The 22,916-nt window shown below is 45.6% G+C and overlaps 1 protein-coding gene across 2 annotated transcripts in view; it reads right to left on the bottom strand.

The window, feature by feature from the left end:
* Positions 1–3,585: 3,585 nt before the first annotated feature.
* Positions 3,586–22,916, bottom strand: part of LOC117422371 (tyrosine-protein kinase ABL1-like) — a 28,505-nt gene continuing 9,174 nt past the window's right edge. Inside the window, exons 1-11 of one of the 2 annotated variants that reach the window (XM_034037325.3) lie at positions 17,192–17,826; positions 12,966–13,130; positions 12,422–12,717; positions 10,176–10,448; positions 9,741–9,825; positions 9,040–9,217; positions 8,178–8,362; positions 7,523–7,675; positions 7,331–7,420; positions 6,937–7,062; positions 3,586–6,518 (exon numbers count right to left, since the gene is read on the bottom strand). In XM_034037325.3, the coding sequence (XP_033893216.1) occupies positions 4,867–6,518; positions 6,937–7,062; positions 7,331–7,420; positions 7,523–7,675; positions 8,178–8,362; positions 9,040–9,217; positions 9,741–9,825; positions 10,176–10,448; positions 12,422–12,717; positions 12,966–13,130; positions 17,192–17,276 (3,288 nt within the window). In that variant the 5' untranslated portion in view covers positions 17,277–17,826 and the 3' untranslated portion in view covers positions 3,586–4,866. Of the gene's footprint in view, positions 6,519–6,936; positions 7,063–7,330; positions 7,421–7,522; positions 7,676–8,177; positions 8,363–9,039; positions 9,218–9,740; positions 9,826–10,175; positions 10,449–12,421; positions 12,718–12,965; positions 13,131–17,191; positions 17,827–22,916 lie in introns of those variants that run through there. The other variant, XM_034037324.3, reaches the window with a different exon arrangement.

Genomic DNA, 22,916 nt, shown 5'->3' with positions numbered 1-22,916 from the left:
TGCTGGTTTTCATTTCAACCAATCTCTCAGTTACTTCATTGAACCAATTATTGGCTCAGTCAGTCAAGATTAAACAGGAGTTCCAGATCTTTAGCCACTGAGGAAGTAAAGACACCTATAAACCCTGCTGGAGAGGGCCTCTCCAGGTCCAGGGGTGGAGAGAGGGGCGCGCCAGGACCCTGACCTAGAGTATACCTTTACAGGCGGTGTGGGAATTGTTCTATTATAGAACATACCGTGAATTATATTGTAATGAAATTAAAAGATGGATGAGATTTGCTGGAGCAGTTGCAAAACAGACAGCTAATCAATCATGTCTTCGGTAAGGAGTGTATCATTTTTAAAGTTGTGTTCATATGTACCTGTCCGAACATCTCTCTTCTTATAAACAGTACCTAATAAAAAATGCAAGGCAGACAACAGCCTTCCCCAGGTCATGCATGGACTAGACTGGCAATGCAGACTAATCACCTGAGCTGGGATGAAAAGAACTGGCTTTATTGGCAAATGATGGCTCCATTCACTCTTCCAGGAACCCAGGATACCGACAGACGGGCCTGCATTGTAATCGCACAGTAATTGCTCCGCCGTCACGGCGGCTTTGCCGTCACTTGGCTGAACGCTTCTGGCATTTTGAAGTGCTTTATTCTCATCATTCGTTACTCTCGTCGTTTGTTTAAAAGGGATCGCAGGGACTGGAATGCCCATTATAGCCAAGCAGTCCGTCTGACACACGCAGAGCCCTCGATCATCACGGGCGTTTAGTCACCGCTTTGATTAACCTCGGCTTATATAAACTTCACGCTGCAGAGACCCTGCACCATGAAACAAACAGTACGGACAACTCTGCAAAAGAGCTGCCCCAGCCGATCATTCTCCAACACCCAAGAACTTGCGCAACGTAAGTATCAATTATACTAACCACTGGGACGTTTCTATCAGCAGCAGCTTTTTAAAATGTTATTTAAATGCTGCAGGCATGCACGAGTTTAATCGATTAGGTTTTCTGAACGTGTTGGGTGGTATTTGAGTGTACTGTTTTTTTTTTATAAAAGAAAAAGTGTTTTTAATAACTGCATTGACAAAGAGAAATATAATACATAAACTAAATTTAAGCATTTCTTTTTGAAATTTGAACATTTTTACAATATTAAACAAGCGGTAGTGTAGATATTTTCCAGTAACACGTGTGTTGTGGTTTAAATGAGGCTTTTCCGTCCCTTTTTACTTAAGATTTGGTTGGAAGCAACAGTTCCTGCGGTATGTAGTTCTAAATAAGTTCCTACACAAGAAACAGCAAAACGGTTTAAAACGACGCCATTCGAACTCAGACATGCAAAACTCATTTGCACTCAATTCTATTTGCTAAATTGGATCGCTGAAACTAGAAAAGGTATGGAATGGTTACAAACACGAAGTTAAGTGCGTGTTAAATATACGGTCGTGGTTCGTGCGTGACACTTTTGTTCCCCTATCGCTTTATAGGGGGTGTAAATCGTATCCTCATATGAGGCTGGCATGCATTTGCGTCTTCCATAGGGTCACCATAGGAGGTCGCCGTGCATGGGTTAATTATCGCATTGAAAAAAAAAGTTTAAACAAACCTTGTGTGAACTTGTAAGACCCGTTTCTTGACCACGTAATCGTTTGTCAAATTGCAATAAACGCAGATGTGTTCCTTTCATTGAAGAGTCTGAAAATGTACAATTTTACTTTTAGCCACTGGGTGGCACAATATGCTTTGCAACCCTATTCACATTTTTCTTGCATCTCAAGGTTGGCTTAATTTTTTATTTCAAATGGCTAAAACAAATGCAGCTGTAGCCATGACTGGCTCATTTTGATGTGTTCTCTGTGCAGATGAAGGGTGCTTGCCCCCTGCCCATCCTGAGTGGCTCATTTTGATGTGTTCTCTGTGCAGATGAAGGGTGCTTGCCCCCTGCCCATCCTGCTGCTCCTCCTCGAGCTGGGCAGCTGTTTAGTTGCGCGCACGAGTCTCAAGGATGGAGCGGCTTTGGAAGACCCGCAGCGCCTGAACGCACAGCTCAAGGGCTTCCCCCGCTTCTGGCTGAAAGCAGAAGTGGTCCGGGAGAAGAAATCGGATGATCTGAATTCGCTGGTGAGCGTCGCGAAGGAGCTCCAGGGCTACGGCAAGGAGCGAGCCGGATTTCGCTTTCGATTCGGGAGGGGAGAGGAGCTACCGGGAAGTGTCAGAGTGCAGGAGGCACCCGAGCTGCTCCGGTTGATTCTGAACCCTGTCCAAAAACGAGCCGGCGACCTGGAGTCCATCCGATGAACTGAGCGGGTATCGCTTTCGATTCTGGAAGAAATGATCCAGACTGCTTCTCATACCGCAACAGCAAATAACACTAGGAGCTAAAAAGTAAAAAAATAAATAAAAAAGCAGTGTTTTTTGTTTTAATGTGGTTTGTTTGAAACTCGTATTGACCAAGATTTTGTCAAAAAAAGCTTGCATTGTGTTTTTATTTCTGTATTATTATTTTTTTTGCATAATGCGAGTTAGATTGTACGGTAAACACAGCAGGTCATTTGACTAGTCGATGGATCTACTATCCTTGGAACAGCGTGTGGGCGGTTGGTACATGAAACTTGGCAGGTAGCCACTGTAGAACACGGGCTGTAGTTGCTCGTTAAAGTTTTCTGGCCATGTTCTGCTAAAGCTACGATACCAGATAAACATTTCATTAGCGTTTCAGTGAGAAGCTGCCCTGTTAAATTTCTGGCTTGCATAGTACTATTGCAACACGAATGACACATTAAACAGCAGTTTGTTTTGCTCGATTCTGCGGGTAGTTATGTGTCGGCATTGTGACTACATTGACTAACATATAGAACTCGAGTTCCCCTTTTACTTAATAAAATACGTCCTGGTTGCCGGCAGTGTGGTATACCGACCACAACGGTTCTTGTTCATTAACTTTCCAACTACCGATAAAAGCGTTACCAAATAATTCCATAAATCATAGGGAAACCCGCCCTTCCATTCAGTGTGTAGGTAATCCCATGTGCAGTATTGAAAGGAACACATGCATTTCCATTGTAAAACACAGCTACACGAGATCAAAGAAACGTCTGTTTGCAACCAACCTAAGGATCGTTAAGCAACCACGGTGCAGTTTTACAGTATAGTGTGTTACACTTCCATTGACTTTCATGTTGCTAGTAAATGACCTTCTATTTAGAGACGCTCCTGTTTTCTGCCGCTCAGCTATTTCGCAACACGTTCTATTGGCAAATCTGTGTGCAGCTTCAGGATTGCAACATTCCCATCGTTATACAGGGAGGAACTGTTTCCAGTGTGTTTATACATCACTCATGTTTCAGCACTTTAATAAAAGCGATAGAAAATGAAGCTGGGTTTCTTTTCTCTCTTTCTAACACGAGTATGGCAAATTTTTATGTATGTATGTATGTATGTATGTAATTGAGAAAACACTCAAACTACAAATCCGAATACAGTGTACAAACACAGGAGGTATCGAAAAGAGAATTCCAGAGCAAAAAAAAAAAAAAAACCGCCAGGGATGCATAACCAACAACCAAACAAAGTAACAAACTTAAATGAATTTCAAGTAACATAAACGCTTTGTATTTTATCGAACAACAAAAAAGCACCAAAGGTATTACAGAAACAAGAGAGACAGCACAGATATTTACAAAGGAAAAAAAAAAAAAAAAAGAAAAGTCTACTGTAATGGCGTGATACAAAACGAAACAGGTAGTGGCACATTATGTTTCCTTGAAAGAAAATAAATCAAAAACTAAAAAAACACAGTACCATGATTTAAAAAAAAAAAAAAAAAGGCAGCTTGCGGTAGCTTGTGTTCCGAAGTTACGGCCGTCAGTGAGGGCAGAGGTGATGCAAAGATTATGAATACTGAAAAATAATTACAAAGTTAAAAAAAGGGACAGTCCTGGGAAGAGAACCTCTGAATGCAAAAGTCTGACATTGGTTTAGTAAATATACAGTTCCTCTCAACAGTCACCCCCAGTGCACAGTGACTCCAGCATTGATCCGACAGACCAGGCCAGTGTAGTGTTCACAAAAATACATCAGTCCTCAGTTCTTCTCCAATGTGCAGGGGACAGTAGTGTGTTCTCATTATGGTAGATGATAGCTTTAAGGTCACTCAGTATAGTGGATGGCTATGTCCATCATTTGCGGTTCTGTTGGAGGCGTTTTAAGGCACTGGGGAGGAATGTGCACAGAAACTAAAGACCATCGTCTGGTTACTTTTCCCCCACCCTCCCAGAAGCAGCACTGTTCAACCTCCCTCTCTTCAATCGCTGTCCAAGAAAAAGGGTATTGTTTCCACCCCACAGCGCAGAAGGAAAGCTACCAGAGACAGACACGAGGCAAAAGAAAGGCAACAATAGCAAAATCACAGAGAAACGGATTCTTGTAGGGCTTCTGTTTTTCTGGTTTGAAGGCAGACCGCTTGCAAACCAGCAGCAAATCTCGCATTCTGCAACTCTCCTTGCAAATGGAATAAAAAAAAAAAAATGCGACACACAGAGCTGTGGGGCAGTTCTCAGGACATTTCAAGTGATGCTCAGCCGGGCCCAAGCTATTCACTGAAATGGCTGAGCAAGTAATAGTACACCTTCTGTAATAAAATTAACAAGACAAACAAACAAATGAAGAAGCAGGCGCCTGTTTCTGTGCACAGAACCTCCCCTTGTTTTCCATCTCCAGAGCTCAGTCGGTCCAAATCGCGAGCCTCATTCCTGCACCAGATACCGCATTCTGATGCGTTTTTCTTTTCTTTTTGTTGTTATTACTACTACTACTATTATAACATTTTTTAAAGATGTTTTATTTTTTTAAACAAAATCGTTCCTTCGCTACCTCTGGACGATGTCGCTGATTTCCTTGACGGATGAGAGCAGTTTGGAGAAGTCCTGTGCCGAGGAAGGGCCCCCCGAGCTGGCAGGGCAGATCTGCAGCTCCCTCAGGCTGACCTCCAGCTTGTTGATGGCCTCCCGGAAGGAAAACTTGTTCCTCATCTGCTGGATGGAGTCCACGTAGCCGACGCAGTAGCCAAAAAGGTTCTTGCCGGCCTCCAGCACCGCCCCGTGGCTGCCGGTCTGCTCCGAGTTGCGGCCGATGGCGGCCCGCAGCTGCTCCGTCCCCTCCAGGACTGTGTCCCGGGTGATGGCCGAGCTGGAGAGCTTCTCGGGGGGCTGCCGGGTTTTCCGCAGGGAGACGCGGGTGCAGATGAGTGGGATGAAGGCTGTAGGGGACGGCTGTTCACTGCCGGAGCCTGGTGATGGCTGCTGCTGCTGGTTGGAAACGGACCCCACTGCGGTCGAAGACTTGCCTTGCTTGGGAGCGATGGGGAGCATCAGCTTCTTGCCACTCTCGGGGGGCTGCAGGGCTTTCCCGGATTCTGGGTTAGAATCCGTGGCCTGAGACAGAGCTTTGCCTTTGGCCTCCGCTGGAGGAAGAATGGGCGCGTCCTGGGGCGGGCTCCGGGACAGCTTTCCTGACTTGGAGGAGGAGGAGGAAGGCGGAGGGGGAGGGGGTGCCGGTTTTGGTTTCTGCAGCTTCCCCTTGTCCTTCGGGGCCAGGTGATCGGGGGGCTGTTTGACCCTCCTCATCCTGGAGTCCTCAGACAAGCCGAGACCCGAAAAAGCGTTGGGTTTGAGCATCAGCTCCGCCTGCAAGGCGCTGGTCTTGGTTCCCTCGGCGTGCCTGCGGATGAGTTTGGGCGTCAGGTTAGGGGGGCTGGAGCCGGGACTGGATTCCGTGTCCTTTAAAACCTCGTCCCCCGGCTCCTCTGTCTTTTTAGGCAGCCGCGGGGGCGGGGTGAGGGTGCCTCCGCAGGGGACGGGCTCCGCTTTATACTCTGTGGCTCTCTTGCGGGGCAGGGCGGGCTTGTTGTTCCTGCCTCCGAGCGTGCCGGAGTCGAAGTGCCGAGCCGAGGACTGCAGGTCCCGGGGGAGGGTGACGGACCTCCACTCGCTTTTGTCGGAGCTGGGAGGCATGGCGGAGGCGGAGCAGGAGCGCAGAAATCGCTTGGAGTTTGAAACGGGGTCCTCCTCGCTCGGGGTGGGGGCGGCTCTGCCCCCCGCGCTGGAACCCAAGGTGCTGGATTTCTTCCGAGTGCGGGGAGTGAAGAAGAGCCCTGCGGGTCCCGGCACGGCCGCCACGCCGTTCGGGATGCTGGCGCCGTTGTTGTTGGCGGCGGCGACGCTGTGGAACTTTCCGGGGTCGACGCCTGCCAGGGTGTCGTTGAAAAAGGTCCCATTGTTGAATTCGTCCCTGGCCTCCAGCCCCCCTCGCCTCTCCGTGTGCCCGTCCATCTCGCGGAAGGAGCTGCTGCGCTTGGGAGGCGCCGGGGCCGTCTTCTTTTTCTTCTTGATCAGGGCGCTGAACAGGCTGGTCTTCTTGTCCCTGGGCAGCAGCCGGTCATCCTCGTTCAGATTGCTGTCCAGGAAAGGCCTCTCCTTCCTGGGGAGCATTGGAGACACCGCCACCTCGGGCTCCGCAGCATCTGAAAAGGAACAGATACTTACTTTATCAACGGAAACAGTTCAACTGTCCTTGTAACCAATATAATCCTGGCACCACTCTGCTCCTTGCAATCAGGGTTGGGGTCAATTCCCTTTTTTTCAATTCCCAATTTCAAAGGAGGAAATGGAATTGGAAATTATTAAAAAGGGAATGGGAAATGGAATTGGGTATTGATTTTAATGACAGAATTAGAATTGAAAAGGGAATTGACCCAACCCTGATTGCAATTGGGTTGAACGCATAAAATTATTTCATGAAGGAACCTACAAATCCTTTCTATATTTAAAGGGTTTGCTATGCTGCATGCAATTAAGCTGTAAAAATGAGGCCCTGTAAGCTCTTGGAGGTATGAGAGGAGCAGGAAGGTTTAGAGCCGTAAATTCGTATATTGTGCATACCTGGGCTGTCGCCATCCTTGTCCATGTTCCTGCGCATCGTCCTGGTTTTGGTGGGTAGAACGGGGGCTTGCAGCAGGGAACTGACATGCACTTTTGTACCCTTCTTTCCCAGCTCCTTCTCCACCTCTGCAGGGCAGAAACCAGAACTTGTTACACATTCGGTCCATCAATCTATCAGCACACACCAGCTGCCCTCATCCTTTATTAGTAACTGTCTAGTGGGAATGTGTTTACAGCGATTTATTGTCCACACCATCAAAGCATTCGAAGCCGGCCAGTACATCTGTGTTTGAGAGGATAACGTTTTAAAACCTTCTGTGTAAAATCACTCTGTAGTGAAGGCAGGTTACAAAGCCTATTTTCCCCAGTACAGAATAATAAAGACCTCACTCACCGTCGGAAATGCTGGATTCCTGAAACATCGTTTCAAAGTCCTGGTGGATTTCGGCGAAAGACGGACGCTCTGCAGGGTTCCACCGCCAACCTTAAAAGGACGCAACATTTTTCCCCACGTCAATTAAAATCTTGCACAAAACTGAGAAAAAGTAGTGAAGATATCCAGGCGCTTCAGTAAGTGAATACTCACATCCCCGCATGAGCTCGTAGACCTTCTCTGGGCAGCCCTCCGGCCGGTCCATGCGGTAATCCTTCTCCAGGAGCTCGTAGACCTGAGACAGGTCGATGCCTGGGTAGGGGGACATGCCATAGGTGGCGATCTCCCAAAGCAGGACTCCAAAAGCTGCATAACAAAAAAAAAAAAAAGGTAGGTTATGATCAGGGGTTGTAAACAGAATGGTACCTGGGTCTTGTAATTAAGGAAGAGGGACAGCATTTTTGATTCTAGACCTAATGTACTTATTTGTATATGCTTCATGTTTTCATCTGCTTGTTGGTGTCGGTATTATTATTATTATTATTATTAAGTCATTTAGCAGACACTTTTATCCAAAGCGACTTACAGAGTATGGGGTGAACTATGCATCAGCTGCAGAGTCACTTGCAATAGGACCTCGGTTTTACGTCTCATCCGAAGGATGTATTTTTCTTCAGGTCTTTTTTTTTTTTTTTTTACCTGTAACCCCTTTGGCTGACTGTGTGTATAACTGCAGCTGTTAAGTTTACCAACTGCACAATACCTTTACAATGCTGGATATGTTTATTCAAAGTCTTGGCAGGGGCAACAGTTTAAAAAAAAAAAAAAAAAAAACGCTGTCCGAACGCTATAAAGTCTGATTGCTCACCCCACACGTCTGATTTAATGGAGAACTTGTTGTAGGCCAGGCTCTCTGGAGCGGTCCACTTGATGGGAAACTTGGCTCCTGCGTGCGCTGTGTAGGTGTCCCCCGTCATAAGCCGGCTCAGCCCGAAGTCTGCAACCTTCACCAGGTGGTTTTCCCCTACGAGGCAGTTCCTGGCAGCAAGGTCCCTGAAAGGAGACCAGAAAGAATCGAGGTCAGCTGTGCAGGACGCCAACAACAACATCTGGGGGTGGCGCAGCCGGAGAAGGGACTGGATTTGTATTTATATAACCTTTATTTAACCAGGAGATTAAAAACCCTTTTATAGGGGCGAACTGGCCAATGCAGGAAGAGTTCTGCATAAAAAAAATAATTAAAAACCATACGATGCAGCTGTTACAACACAACCAGTCAGTCATCCATTACGTTAGCAGTTTATTATTTAAAGAGGCATTAAAAATGAAACTGTTTGAGAAAATAAAAAGCAACTAATTACACACACATTATATATATATATATATATATATATCATATATATTTAATTAGCCTTTGCACAATCTTCTCATGCTTTGTTGGAGATAACATGTCATAATATTGTTTTTCATTTAGATGACTACAGATTTATCCCCTCTCCTTCCCCATCTGTGAGATGAAGTTAAAGCTCCTAGGAATATAACCACGAATGCAGATGAGCTTGGCTCTTTTGCACAGTGATTAGGACGCCCACTTGGTCACAATCAAGTCCTGGATGTAGACAGTTTAATTTTCCTTTAGCATTAAATCACCCAACATGCTGGAACTGGACAAGACGAGGTGTCCAGTATGAGGTACAGCCCGGACGGACGGACAGTCTCTGTCAGCGCACCTGTGAATGAAGTTCTTCTTCTCCAGGTCCTCCATGGCGGAGGAGATCTGCGTGGCCATGTGGAGCAGCACCACCGCGTTGACCTCCTCGCGGTTACACTCCCGCAGGTAATCCAGCAGGTTCCCGTGGGTCATGAACTCTGTGATAATGTAGAAGGGAGGCTCCCGTGTACAAACGCCTGCAGGACGAGACAGCAACAGCTTGAAAGAAATTCAAAAACTGCAAGAAACTAACTGCACGTTGAAGCGGGCACCTGCAGTACAAGAGAGAAAATGCCTGGCTATGTACAGCTTGTCCTATTCAATACAGTTCTTAATTGCTAGAAGGCTACAGACAGCGCGGTCTATTGAATTGATTTAAAGGGTAGCAGATCTTAAACACAGCAATGATAGAAATCATTAAAAACCTTTACAACAGAGAGAGAGAGAGAGAGAGAGAGAGAGAGAGAGAGAGAGAGAGAGAGAGAGAGAGAGAGTGTGAGAGAGAGAAAGTGTGAGAGAGAGAGAGCAAGAGAGAAGACAAGCCATTAAGGTGCAAATAATGGCTTGTCTGGAGACTAACACGATCAACATGCAAAAAAAAAAAATCTGCAAGCACACATATCCTTGAACACTCAAAACACACTAATCTGGGATTGGTTTCCTCCCTTACAAATCTCCTAGACCCACTTCATGTTTTCAAATTCCGCCGCTATCACTCACCCAGCAGCTGCACCAGATTGGGGTGCTTTATCTCCTTCATGACAGCAGCTTCTTTCAAGAACTCCTCCACTTCCATTGTGTCCTCCTGCAGAGAGACACACAAACAACTCATTCTGCTTCACCCAGAAAATCCTGCACCGCCTGCAGAGTGCCATGTCTAACTAGAGCCCACGTGACGTGAACAAACAGGGGTCCTTCTCCCCAACATGCCCTATCTCCGAGAGCGAGCAGATCCAATGCATGACACTAGGGGGCGATCCAACACTTCAACTGTTTCTTTGAAAAACACCCCCTTTTACTGAAGGTTAATAATAAAACGGGTCTCACTATGGACTTCATATTAAACAACCAATTAAGGCTAAAGGGGATCCCTAAAGCCCCCACAAGCAATGCTCCCAGTCTAGGCTGGTGCTCTGCTGCTTGAACGGAAAGTACCTTGAGGGTCTTGACAGCCACTGTGAGGTTGTACTTCTTCCAGACGCCCTCGTACACCTCCCCGTACTGCCCGCCCCCCAGCTTGTGCTTCATGGTGATGTCCGTGCGCTCCATCTCCCACTTGTCGTAGTTGGGGGAGACCCCGTAGACGGTGGGCTTGTTGCGCTTGGGCGCCGGGTAGTGCAGGGTGGTGATCAGCCCGTCGGCCACTGTGGAGTGGTGGTGCACCAGCTCTGCCAGCGCGTTGAAGCGGCTCTCTGAAGACACGTACAGCTGCAGGGGAGAGGAGGGGCCATTACTCACAGTCTGCGCACTGGGTACGGCAGTCCAGCCTGGTGCTCAAATTAACTGAGAACGTCGGCTCAATTAAACAATTAGACCTGGCAGCAACAAGGCTCTGGAAGGCTCGATTCAAGAATTAAGGACATGGTTGGAAAAAGACCACAGACTAGAGCCGCACTGGAGGAACTCTGCTCTAGTGCAAGGGAGGTTTGCAAATCTACCAGTAGGGGAAGGAAAGCTGCATCGAACAGCGGGGGATCTCTGGCACAGCTAGCATACGGTAAAGGCAGTCCTGCAGCAGGGTGAAGTCTCTGGAACGCACTGAAATTATTTGAAGACACAACCTGTTATTTGAAAGGTATGCAGCCCTGGCGAAGCATGAAGCTCTGTAAACACTGGTAGAACGACGATAGCCCCCCTACACTTTATTACCCCAGCATAATCTGTGCAGGAATTTCATTACTGTCCCAGAGGAGATAGAGAATAAAATAAATTACTCTCAGCGCTTCCAGACAACTAGCAGGGGGTGAATCTGGAGTCTCTGTGGGTAGAACTAAAGATCTAATTCCACCCCCTGAAAGTTAAGAGTACTAACAGAACCCAGATCAGGGCAATCTCAGCCACAAGATGATGAAAAACTAAATCACTCTGAAAACTACTTTACAGGGCAACGCTAGAATGTAATCTAACAGGGCACACTGCCTCTTACTCCCTGTGCAACGTCTGAACCACACATCCTAAAGATCCTTCTCTTTTGACACTACCGTGGTGCCTAGTCTTTGCATTAGCTGCTATCCTTAAATCCCTATCCCTCTTCTATTTCTCATCCCTCTAACCAGCTGGCGGCGTTTCAGCTTCCAGACATTCCTTAGAAAACAAATCAACTATTTAAAAAAAATATATATAAATAAAACAGCAACACAGCACTTCAGTACAACAGCAGTTTAATAAGAAAAGAATGCGGACCGTTTTGATAAAAAAAAAAAAAAAAAAACCCTAATAAAAGTCATCAGTGATGACCTCCTCTGCGGCAGTAACAGCAGCAGACATTAAACTTGAAGGGAGGTAGGTGTGCTATGAGAGGAATGCCTTTGCCGGCAGGCTACAGCTGCTTTGCGCATTTTTCCAATGCCTCGCTCTCCTGGTGCTCGTCTCACTGTCCGTTGGGATGGGATGCTAAATTGCAGAGATGAGTAATGGCGGAGTGGCTAGCCAGTCCGGTGGGGTGCAGGGGAGCAGCGGTCTGCAATGTGCGTTGAACTGATTTGCACTTACATTCAAACTGCACCTGGGATTAGTATTGCAGCTGGTCTCCACTGCTGCTGCACAATCACCCTGCATCTTAAAAGGCTGTGACCTGTAAGCACAACATTCTCAGCTCTTCAATCTAGTCACCATGCCCCTCACTGATGACAAAGAGAGGCTCTTCATTCTCAGTTCTCCAGTGAAGAATCCACAAGTTCAAATTCTCAGCTTTCTAGTGCCGTTGTGCTGCAACATTAGTGGGCCGTGCAGTCAAATCAAATTAGCTCGAAGCTTCTGGGCTATTTACCGCCTTCCTGCTATACTCCATACAGATCCATTTCCTGGCTCCCCAGTACTGCCCTGCGCCACAAAACACTAAAAATGAAACCCTGAAACCCAATGAAGACCATCTCGCTATGACAAGTTACATCATAAGCATGTTCATTTTCACCTGATGAGGGGGGACATGCAGTATGCACCCAGTCCTGGATTTCAGAACTACCCTGTTTTAGGAATATAATGAAAACGAGCAGGTGCCAGCAAAATCAGCCTCCAGCGAAATCTACTAAGTCAGCAGGAGAACGAGCAAGTCTATTCGGTTACCACTGGGAGTAGTAATTCGTGCAGCTCATCAGGAACTGACTTAACAGACCTCTGATTGCACAAACTCCTGCCTCCCGATCGTCCCAACAACACCGTGGAAGGAGAAGTGCTCTCACCTTGCTGTCGGAGGCGGTGTTGATGCGGTAGTGGTAAACCCGGCCCTCGTAGCGCAGCGAGATGGACCTCTGCCCCGGGCTGCTCTCGCTCTCCCGCACCAGGAAGCTGCCATTGATGCCACTGCTGAGCAGGTACTCGGCCGCGTTGCGGGAGACGGGCCCGTGGTACCAGGAGTGTTTCTCCAGGCTGTTGACGGGAGTGATGTAGTTGCTGGGAACCCAGCCCTGCCCGTTCTTTGTCTGTGCCTCGCACCACTCCCCATTGTGGTTGTAACCCAGAACACGAAGCTTTTCACCTGCACAAAACCAGAAGGGTGGTTACGTCCCTGGGACAAGGCAATCCAGCCAGTGGGGAGCTCAGTATAGTACATTTGAATAGATCTGCTGGACAGATCCACGGAGATCTCATTTACAGAGATAAAAAGCACCCTTGCTCTTCCAAAGTGTACCATTATGTTTAATAAGAGAGTTGGCAAATATAGATAAGGAAATACAGCTTCAGGCCAGTTCTTTGGAGGGGTCTCATCTCGTTACATGTTCTTACCTTTGGTTATGCTGAGAGTGTTATCCCCACTAGCTACGAAGTCATACAGTGCAACAAAGAGGTTGGGGTCATTTTCACTGGGACCCGCTAGCAGATTTTCTTTGGAGTTCCAACGAGCCGCTTCGGTCAAACCCTGGGGCTCGAAATCTGGTCGCTGGAGAGCTTCTGTGAAAGAAGAATATAGCTTTTAATAAAAACGTTTTATTCCAGGTCATCAAGTACTTATGCCGAATCATCACAGAGCCCCGAGATAGAAGTACAGGGTATGTAAAAGCAATTACACAGCTCAGGTCGCTGAAATAGCTGACTTCAATTTCGTGGGAGTTTCACTCCATCGCAGAAGGTCAAACTATTAAAAATTAGCCTTCGTTGAAACGCCTGTGGAGCACATTAATTCATAATGCTTCCTTTTGACATGAAGAGACATTTTTCATGCATTCTTCTCCAATGCCCAATTACTAACTATGCCTGAGCATTGATGGGGATGCCAGAGCCTTTACAAGGCTTGCGATGCCCAGGATGGAGTAGGAGAAATCAATGCCTCAACTCAGTTAAATTATTCTGGGGATCCTGTCTGTGTAGTTGTGTGTTTGTTAAGGCCGCACAAAATGCAATTGCATTACAGTAAATATGCCAAGATTTAACACAGAACAAATGCGGCCAAATCCTAGATGTGGTTCAGTTTACTATCCTTTAACAGCGCTGTAAGTTTTTAATTGCAGCACCAGTGGGACGTCTGACATATCAAACCCATTCCTTAGACCACAGACTCAGTGGAGCGTATTTGCCAAGCTTTTGCTTGGACCATGTAATGTGTTGAATTAGGCGATTCAAAACATACCCAAGTGGTTTCTTACTAGTTTCGTGCCAGACACATCCCGTTACTGGACAGGTAAAAACAAAAGCAACGATTACAGAATAGGGGAACGTGCATCTCAAAGCACAACACACAGCACATAGCACATGAAGACTGAGATTAGGAGTCAGCCACAGTAACGTGCCCCACGCTGCTTCACAAATTTGTCAGTAGAGATTTAGTTCTGAGTGACTTATTCTTCTCTTTTGAGCTGGGGCTGAGATAACCAGATCTCAATTCACGTAGAACCACGAATGGCTGGATGTGAACCTGGTTCAAGAGAATGTGTATGAATGCAGAGTAGTGCTGCGATGCGCTGTTCATAACCAGCACTCAGAACAGTGTAACAAGGTCATGGCAGACCAGGTTCGTTGCCCAAGGTCTCATAATAAATTAGTGGCTAAACAGGGATTTGAAACCCGGTTTCTATACTTTCAGTATTACAAGAACCCTAACAACTAGAGTCCTAGTTTACACAAAAAATCCCAGATCCTGTTACTCCCGCTCATTTCTGTTATTACACAGCATGTATTAGCACACGTCTGTCTGGTGTCTTTCTGTTTCAATGCCTGCAAGCTTGGTTTGTGTCATCAGTGACTTGCAACCACAAGCGGATGACCTGGCGATTCAGTCATCGAGGAGTTCCATAGTCCCCGCTCCTCCATTCCATTTCTGGATTTGTGATCTGAATCACTGAATTCAGGGGCTGGTGAAGGTGAAGGATTAACACACCAACACAGGACTAAAGCAGAGCTGTTCGGATGTATTGTTAAAAAGCCAGGTACACAGAAACCGCAATTTCGTTTCTGCTGTGCTCCCCCGCAGCGATGCAGGACGTGCACAAACGTTTACATTAGCAGAGCAGGGGGGTGCAAAGCTGCAAATGGTTAACAGCTTAAAACTGACAGACTGTAAAACAGGGAGTTCCAAGTTCTTTACTACCGTTAAGATCCCTTTCTTGCAAAGATAAATGGTTCATCAAAATCACATACTCCCCGGATACATATTAACAAAAGTAAACCGCTACCTTTCTCTCTTTAAACGGTTCGCAGAAGACAAAGATTTGAGTTGGTACTATATTATTTTAGTACTACAGCACGGTATGTGTTATAGTTGAGTGTTTACATTTACGGGGGCTCCACCACTGCAGTGGAAACATTCCACAGTACAGTAAATATGTCAACTCTGTGTATCCGGATTGCTAATCAGATAACAGTCTTATAAAAAGGAAAACGACAAGTCAATCTTTCAGTTTGCTTTAAAGTCGCTTTCAATTATTTATTTATTCCCCTCCCCCCCCCAAAGGAAAAAGAGGAAGTCTCCACTAGTTGAGTAATAGAAGAGAAGCACACAGACTGGAGCCGACTCTGGAAGCAAACTGCTATTCAACAAAAACACTCCACACTCAAACATTCATTACATATTACTCCAGTCTTATTAAAATGTGTTCTTTCTAAAAGATATATTATTTTTATTGACTGCAAACAGTCAGGAAAACCTCAGTAACTGTTTAAAATAATGCACCCCCAGTACTGTGATATCAATTACTGCTATATAAGGACCACCTGTCTGTATTGACCAGACCCCCTTTCTCCTGTCTCTGGCAGTACACAGAGGCCACCTGTCTGGGTGCGTGTGTGTTTAACTCCAGTTGTCCCTAGATGGTATGAACAGGGATCCTTAAACTGTGTTTCCTGCCACAGAAACCCTACCAGCCCCCGTGAGCGAAACGTTAGACTGTACAAGCAAAACTAGCTCATTCCAAATACCACACATTAAAAAACACACAATACCCTTCCACACTTGATACAAGCATCAGTCACTGCTAAAAGAGCAACACAAAAAACGAGGTGGTTCTCAAACGAAAGCGTAGGGCAAACCCCCTGAATGACGAGACTTGAAAGGAACGACGGTAATTAAAGAAAGGCTCATTCCTTCCATTTGGTGATCCCTCCTTTTGTTTAATGGCTAAGTCTACCTCAGACGTTAGCAACCCCTGAGCCACCGCTGATCACAAGGGGCGTGAAACCAAGGGCTGACCACGATCAGTGAGGAATGAGCACATATCCTGCGCTGCTGCAAGAGGGAAGGTTTTAGGAATATCGTAATGGTATAACAGGATAAGAAAGGAATGTCCTGCACTTTGCACATTTTTTTTTTCCTAGGAAAAACAGGAAGAGGTATACAACTGCAAAATAACAAAACAAGAGGAAGAAAAAGATTGAAGAAAAATGACTCGGGATTCACTCCCGGTCTGTAGCTCTAACTGCTAAGCCACACTATCTCCCAGTCCTGTAAAGATGAATACGTATTTCAATCCGCGCAACTTCAACCACAAGGATAGGGGTGCAAAAACAGCAGTGCGGTGTGTGTGTGTGTGTCGAAATACACACGTTACAGCCCAGATGGGCTAACCTTGTGAGATGTGACATCAGATGCTGCAATTCTGAGGCTAAGACACACCTGAGCTCGTTACCGTTAGGTTGTATGGCTAATCAAGCTCGGAGTAAAACCTGGAATGGGTGAAACTGCTCTGCAATAGGATAATAGGACCACCCCGCAATCTCCGACAAGTGGGCCACACTGCTTCCCAGCTCTATTAACTACGCCATATTGCCGAGCAGTCCTTGGCAGTAGTTTTAGTAACCCGCTCTGTTACCCAGTCCTCACGTTTCACCACCAGATCACACCTCAAGCTCCTTATCTGTAACCGCTAGACCACCTCAAACATAAAGTACAGCAGATAACAGGTGAAGCACCTCTAAACAGAGATAACAAGAGAGTCCGGAAACACTGAACTGCTGTGTACTCAGCTCTATTTTTACACAAAACATACTGACATCTTATTTTCTTTTGTTTTAAATTTACACATCTCTGTTACTGAACACTGTTGCAAGCACACTAATCCACTGTCTTTGAAAAATTACAGGGATCTAAGAAAAAAAAGGACAAAGTTAAAGTGAAAGCAATATTTATTGAACTCAATGCACACCATGATCAAATGTCAAAGCCTTTTACAAAAACATCAAACGGGTATATAATTGCGCACAGACTGTGCTGCTCTCCTTGAACAAACTGACTAAGTGCTTGTGTTAAGAAAAGAAAAAAGTTTCCGTGTGGCTCACTGGTGTTCAGAGTCCCCCCCCCACCCCTCCCAGAGCCTGTGCGTCTGGCTCCTCTCCCCCCTTCTCTCTTTCTTTCTTTCTCTCTCTCTCTCTCTCAACTCAAGCATGTGTGATGCAGCTGAGGCCTCGTCAGAGGGACTAGCAAGAAGTAAAAACTTGAGGAATTTGTCTGCCCAGGCCTCCAAGAAGCAGGCCGAGCGTCTTTCATTCTGCCTGCCTGCCCCCGTCCCCTCCCCCTCTCTTACCTTCAAAATAACAGCTGGAGGACGACGAGAGGCCCTTTTTAGATTTACACCCCACCAATTTCAGACAAATCTCCAGCATTTTCATTTGTTTATTTTCACTTCCACTTTTAAAAATGACTTGTTTTACTTGTTCGGTATATATATATATGTATATATATATATATTTAAAAAAAAAAAAATTATAATAATAATTATAATAATAATATTTCAGTTATTAAAAGCTTGAGTTCAGGTTGTGTTCAGCCCTAGCCTGGCACTGCCCCGGTGCCTCGGAGGTAATCCGACTGCTGCTGCCGCAAAGTCTACAAATCTCCTAGTCGAAGCGTCTCCATCGTCTCTGCTGTTCCTCAGGAGCTTTTCTTTCTTTCTTTCGTACCCTCATGAACTCTCTTCCTCTGCGCCCACCCCCTCACACCTCGGTTCTTCTCCGATCGGTTGGTTTGTTCAGCCGCACGCCGCTGGAGATCCTGCCATTCCTCTCTCTCCCGCTGTGTCCGTTTGCTGGAGATGCACAGGGACTTGCTTGCGTTCCACTCTGCCAACAAAGGGCCCCTTTCAAGCTCTGGCTGCCTTGCTGAATGACATCAGCTGGCTGGATCCACCCACACAAGGCAAGGAAGGCAAGTTAACCCTGCACTTCCAACGGACGCACTGCACCGCCTCCTTTCTCTCTCTTTCTCTCTCACTCTCTCTCTCCCCCCCAGCACAACACAACGAAACAAGGCAAGTTTTTCTCATTGTCTTGGTTGGTCTGCAGGATAACAAAGCTGGTGTAACACTGTGTCGTGGGTGGGGGGTTGTACATTTAACATGTATGGTAAAGGAGGAATGTTTAGGGAGGGTTAATGCTAGAAGCACAAAGTCTTGTGTTTATACTGCTGCACCAGCCACTTTTACAGCTTAGGAACAGATGCATAAAAAAACAAACAAAAAACAAAAAACAAAAAAACAGTGTTTCTAGATAAGGAGCATGTTTACCAAAATGATGGGTACAGTATATTTGAATTTTGTACCGACTTAAAATTTGACAAATACAGCGTACAATAAGCTACTTTAAGAAATGAACAGCCTTTAACAAATTGAAAAGATGAATTTTAGTGTATGGTGACTGGTGAATGACTAATTTCTCCTAACAGCGAGTACAACGGAAAGGCAAAATATGCTTACCACTAGTCAGACCAGTAAACTCACAGCTGACTGCGCAACACAATTCTACGTACTTTACAGCTGCTGTTCAGGAGCCAAAATGAATTGGTTTATCACACAGATATACCACAACATTGCTTTCTACTGTTTTACTTCCCTGACTTTACAACGCAGCCTAGACACTGCATTTCATAACCCACTGAGGAACAGGGAGCACAGCTTTGACCAGACTGTCTGATTCATTCTGGACCCGGTATATCACCACACCACATGCCTGCTGTACATGTACCTGGGGTTGAAGCGTGGTATACGACACGAGCAAAACCAACAGACCAAAACATTTCAATTGAACCCAGAAGCAAAACGGCATGAGAAACCTGCCTGGAATTCACTGCTTTGACACATTCAGGACGCAGAAACAACTCGCACTCCTAAAGACTCTCTCAAGACGCAGATTTTGCTTGGCAGTAATTTGTGTTCCTATCTGCCACTCTGTTTTCATACCAGTAGTGGCTGGCACACAAACACCACGCTATGCATTAAGCTCAAGTATCGCTGCATTGCTTCACAGCAAACACTGTACTACACAGCCTACTGCTGCCACTTACTGCCCACAGCAAAACCATTACCCAGATTTTAGAAATTCGCTTGTGTACAGCTGTGGACAAAGGATTAGCATCACCTACAATTTCAGGATTGAGACTATTAAAAAACAAAACTATATGAACGCAACGATAATTTAGATATTTTATTCAACATCATGTAAATCAAACAAACTAGAAAATGGTATCGCAAAAGTCTACCGGAAGCCGTAACAGCAGTACAGTAGTATTGTGTGTCACATTTTTCAATTTTCCGTTAAGTATATGGAAAACTACAAAGCGGTGCGTAATTCAATATGTTAAGGTAACATTATTTCAGCCGGTTTAATTCGACTTGAGTTAATTCTAAATCGGGGGGATGCAAAACGTTTGGCCGTAGCTGTAGATAAAGAGGCTGCAGATGGAGAAACATGAATCGCATAATTCTGAGGTGAGCTCATCAGAGCATCGCTCCATTGTGACTAAATAATCCCAGTGCTGTTTAGTTCAGTGGACGCCTTCGACCAAGGGCAGGCAAGCTGGGTCCCTCCACTCCAGTTCTTTGTTCCAGCACGGCCCTTAGTTCTTAAACTGAACCAATTAAACCGCTGGCCAGGTCCTAAACCACTTTGTAATTTAATTATACCTATTAAACCTGGAAAGGAATTACCCCCCAGGACCGGAGCTGAAAAAGTCTGGATGAACCACAACGAGAAAGCTTCAAGTTTATTCAATTCAGTGTTTAAACAGGAAATGACCGTTTACGCAAAAAGGGTTTAGGCGATCACACACATTAATAAAATACTATTTGAATATATATATATTTTTTTACTTAAGTTCCTTTTCAGTGGCCCATGGTATCAAATTACAGTGGTATAGATTGTCTGAAGATATTATAAATGATGAAAAAAACAAAGGAAGATTCTCATAAAAACAACATATTTTTGGATCGACATTTAATAAAATATACTACACCGTTTAGGGTTGTTTTTTTCGGTTTACTATATAAACATTTACAGCCTTAAGAATAACCAACAAAGCTTGCACATACAAAACCTTACGGAGGAAAAAACAGGACCCAGAGAGTTACTTTATGTCCGAGACCCCTGGGGATTAGACAGGCCAGCGGGCTGGTAAAACACACTTGTGAGATCATATTACAGGGCGAACAAAACAAGCCTTTCTTGATACAACACAGCAGGGGGGGGGGGTGCACAGCCCCTCCCCACTGCAGATTGTATACGTTATCAAACCATTAAAAAGGGATTAGGACCAGGAAACTGGTCGAGCAAACATCTGAACTACTGCAGAATGGGCCTCCCCATCAACCCTGCTTTACACAACACAGACCAGTACTTGCTGTTCAACCGGGCTTCGCTGAAAAGCAGAAGTCGTGAATACTACCAAGGTGTCCATTCAAGCACCCTAAATAATGCAAGTGTGGAGACAAGCTACTGTACTGTACAATTACCCTGCTGAAAACACAGGCGTCAAATCAACTCAGCTCACTTCAGTGCTCATTACCCCATGACCACCTTGCACACTGCTTTAACCTAACTTCTGCTACACTACACCCAGACTTGCCGAACCCTACCCCTGAACGTACCCTGCTGCTCTTTTCCTGGGGATGGGGGCTCTTGAGGCCACTACGGGATCACATGACACCCTTCCCCGTCACACATCCGCTAATCCCCTCCCCCGAGACGAAACCCAACACTGTCTAACAATGTCAGAAACGTCAGCCAGCTGAGCGCTGGCACTCCGCCTGCTCATTTTACTTTGGGAATGAGAAGGATTGGAGAAGTTTCACCGAAACATTCGAATAGGATTAAAGGAGACAGAACCCGCAGCTGGACTTAATATCAAGTCTCAGAAGGCAGCTGGGTGGAGGACAAAAGGGACCCGAGGAGGTTTCAACTGCGGGACAGTGCCAATCATTTCAGCTATGTGACAAGGAATTCAGGAGCCACTTGGGCATAGCCAAGGCAACATGGTCAGTCTGTACACTTGCTCCAGCAGCAGCAGCACAGCCTGTATCACATTCCCCAGCCCAGCACAGGGACATACTGTTATGTAAAGCAAGCATGTTTTAAAGCTCTACAGTACCATACAATCTTCTCTTTCCCAAAAGATTACAGACGCCGTACTGCTTCAGAAAACAAGCACGGGACGCTTATTCAAAGCAAACAGATCTCCAACAACATTCTGATTTCTTCACTACTCGTTGTGCTTGGGAATGTACAAAATACAAAAAGTCTGATCGCTTTACTCTTATGAGGCACTGTAAAAACAACAATACACTGTGCAAACCGGACTGTTTACCACTGAATCTGGCTCGCTCATCTGTTTTCTGTAATCAACTGGTACGAGAACCACATTTAATGTCCCTGTTTTTATATGATTCTGACTCAGTGGAGAACTATTGCTCTGAAAACTCCCCCAGCAACTAACCGTTTCAAATCTGCAGCTTTTAATAAACTCGTCCAAGTAATCACACACGCTCAAAGCGAACGGGCAGATTGGTTTTTTTTTTTTTTTTTTTTTTTTTTTAAAGGAGTGACACCTTCACCATTTTATTTGTTTTCCAGGCAAGTTGGAACAAAACAAAATAACATTTCTGGAAACTGTTATACAACTCCCCTGTGGTGTTTATTTGTGTCCGTTGTCTGTTCCACGTCCACCTTGAGTCTAAAGAATTAGTGGATTTTTAACTATTCAAAAACAGAACGTCACGGCCAACCCACTATTAAGCAAAACGTGCCTCTAGGGAAAAGGGTTCCTATCTAAGCGATTAAAAGGACGAAATATTCACACGTGTGGTAATTATTACCCCAGCTAAAGGAAATCTAAGAGAAATGAACAGTGATGCCGAATACTCATTTAGCCCGTTATTTCTCTGCGTTTAAGTGAAAGCAGATGCCGCACTGCCCAGTTATATCACAGCGTCGTGGGGATAGGAGCGCCTTCACCATCTGACTGCAAAACTCATCTCGTCTAAGCAAGGCCTGGGAAACATCTCGTTCAGCTGCAATGCAGAGCTGCCTTTCAAATCTGATTAGATACTGCCCTGGGACAAACTGGTGTCCCCGATGCAGCAATGGTGGAGCCTTGATGGGCCAAAGTCTTGTCGTCTTGCTCCTAACATCTCAATGTGCTGAATGCCTCGACGATTTCCGTCTGTACCCCTGTATCCCTTGTTAAGATGTTAGCTCTGGTGGTTTTTGATTGCTGGTTTTAACCAAGAAACAGAGAATAAATGACACTGATAGTTATTTTGAAGAAATCAGGCCTCCAGTAAATGTGTTCTGAACTAAATCACACAGCAGGAGTAAGTCAGGTTTACAAATAGGACTGGTTCATGCACCTGAAAGGGAGGAACACTGTTTAACATGAAGCTCGCAGCTGTTGATCAATTTAAAAAAGAATCTTGTATTGAAGGCAGTTCTGAAACCCAGGACTGGGGTGCAGCGCTAATGTGAGTTTCAAGCCCTGGTACTTTGTACACCAATAGCTAAACCTCTCTCAAAACATCAGAGACTTTGCAATGAGTGGAAACGCTCTTCAGGTTTCTCCAGCCCTCCCTGTCCTAGCAGAGTTCAGTATGGAAGGGACAATAAAAGCCTGTTTCTCCACGGGAGTAAAGCGCTTGTCTCAGGATACAGGAAAAGGCATCTTGCAGCTTTAACAACCCCCCCCCCCCCCCCCGACGTTCACTACATTTTTTTGTTTTTCCAGCTCTCCAGAGTGCAGACCGACTCGCTCCATTTTCACAATGATGTAAGCATGCTGTACTGCACAGGCTTAAAACAAACCCAGAGCCAAGAAGGAACAAACCAGAAATGGCACCACAGGTCCGCACAGACATGCCGTCTCCCCTCTCTGCTGTCCCATCGATAACTTCTCAAAAGCGCTACGTGGGGTTTCGGAAGTTTTTAGAAAACCCTAAACGCAAGCCAAAATCCCTGAAGAAATGCACATTTCTTTTGGGAGTTGTAATA

Source organism: Acipenser ruthenus, chromosome 15, assembly GCF_902713425.1.
Source record: "Acipenser ruthenus chromosome 15, fAciRut3.2 maternal haplotype, whole genome shotgun sequence".
NCBI lineage: Eukaryota > Metazoa > Chordata > Actinopteri > Acipenseriformes > Acipenseridae > Acipenser > Acipenser ruthenus.
The sequence above is the reverse complement of the archived record's forward strand: the minus strand, read 5'-3'. Positions and strand labels throughout refer to the sequence as shown.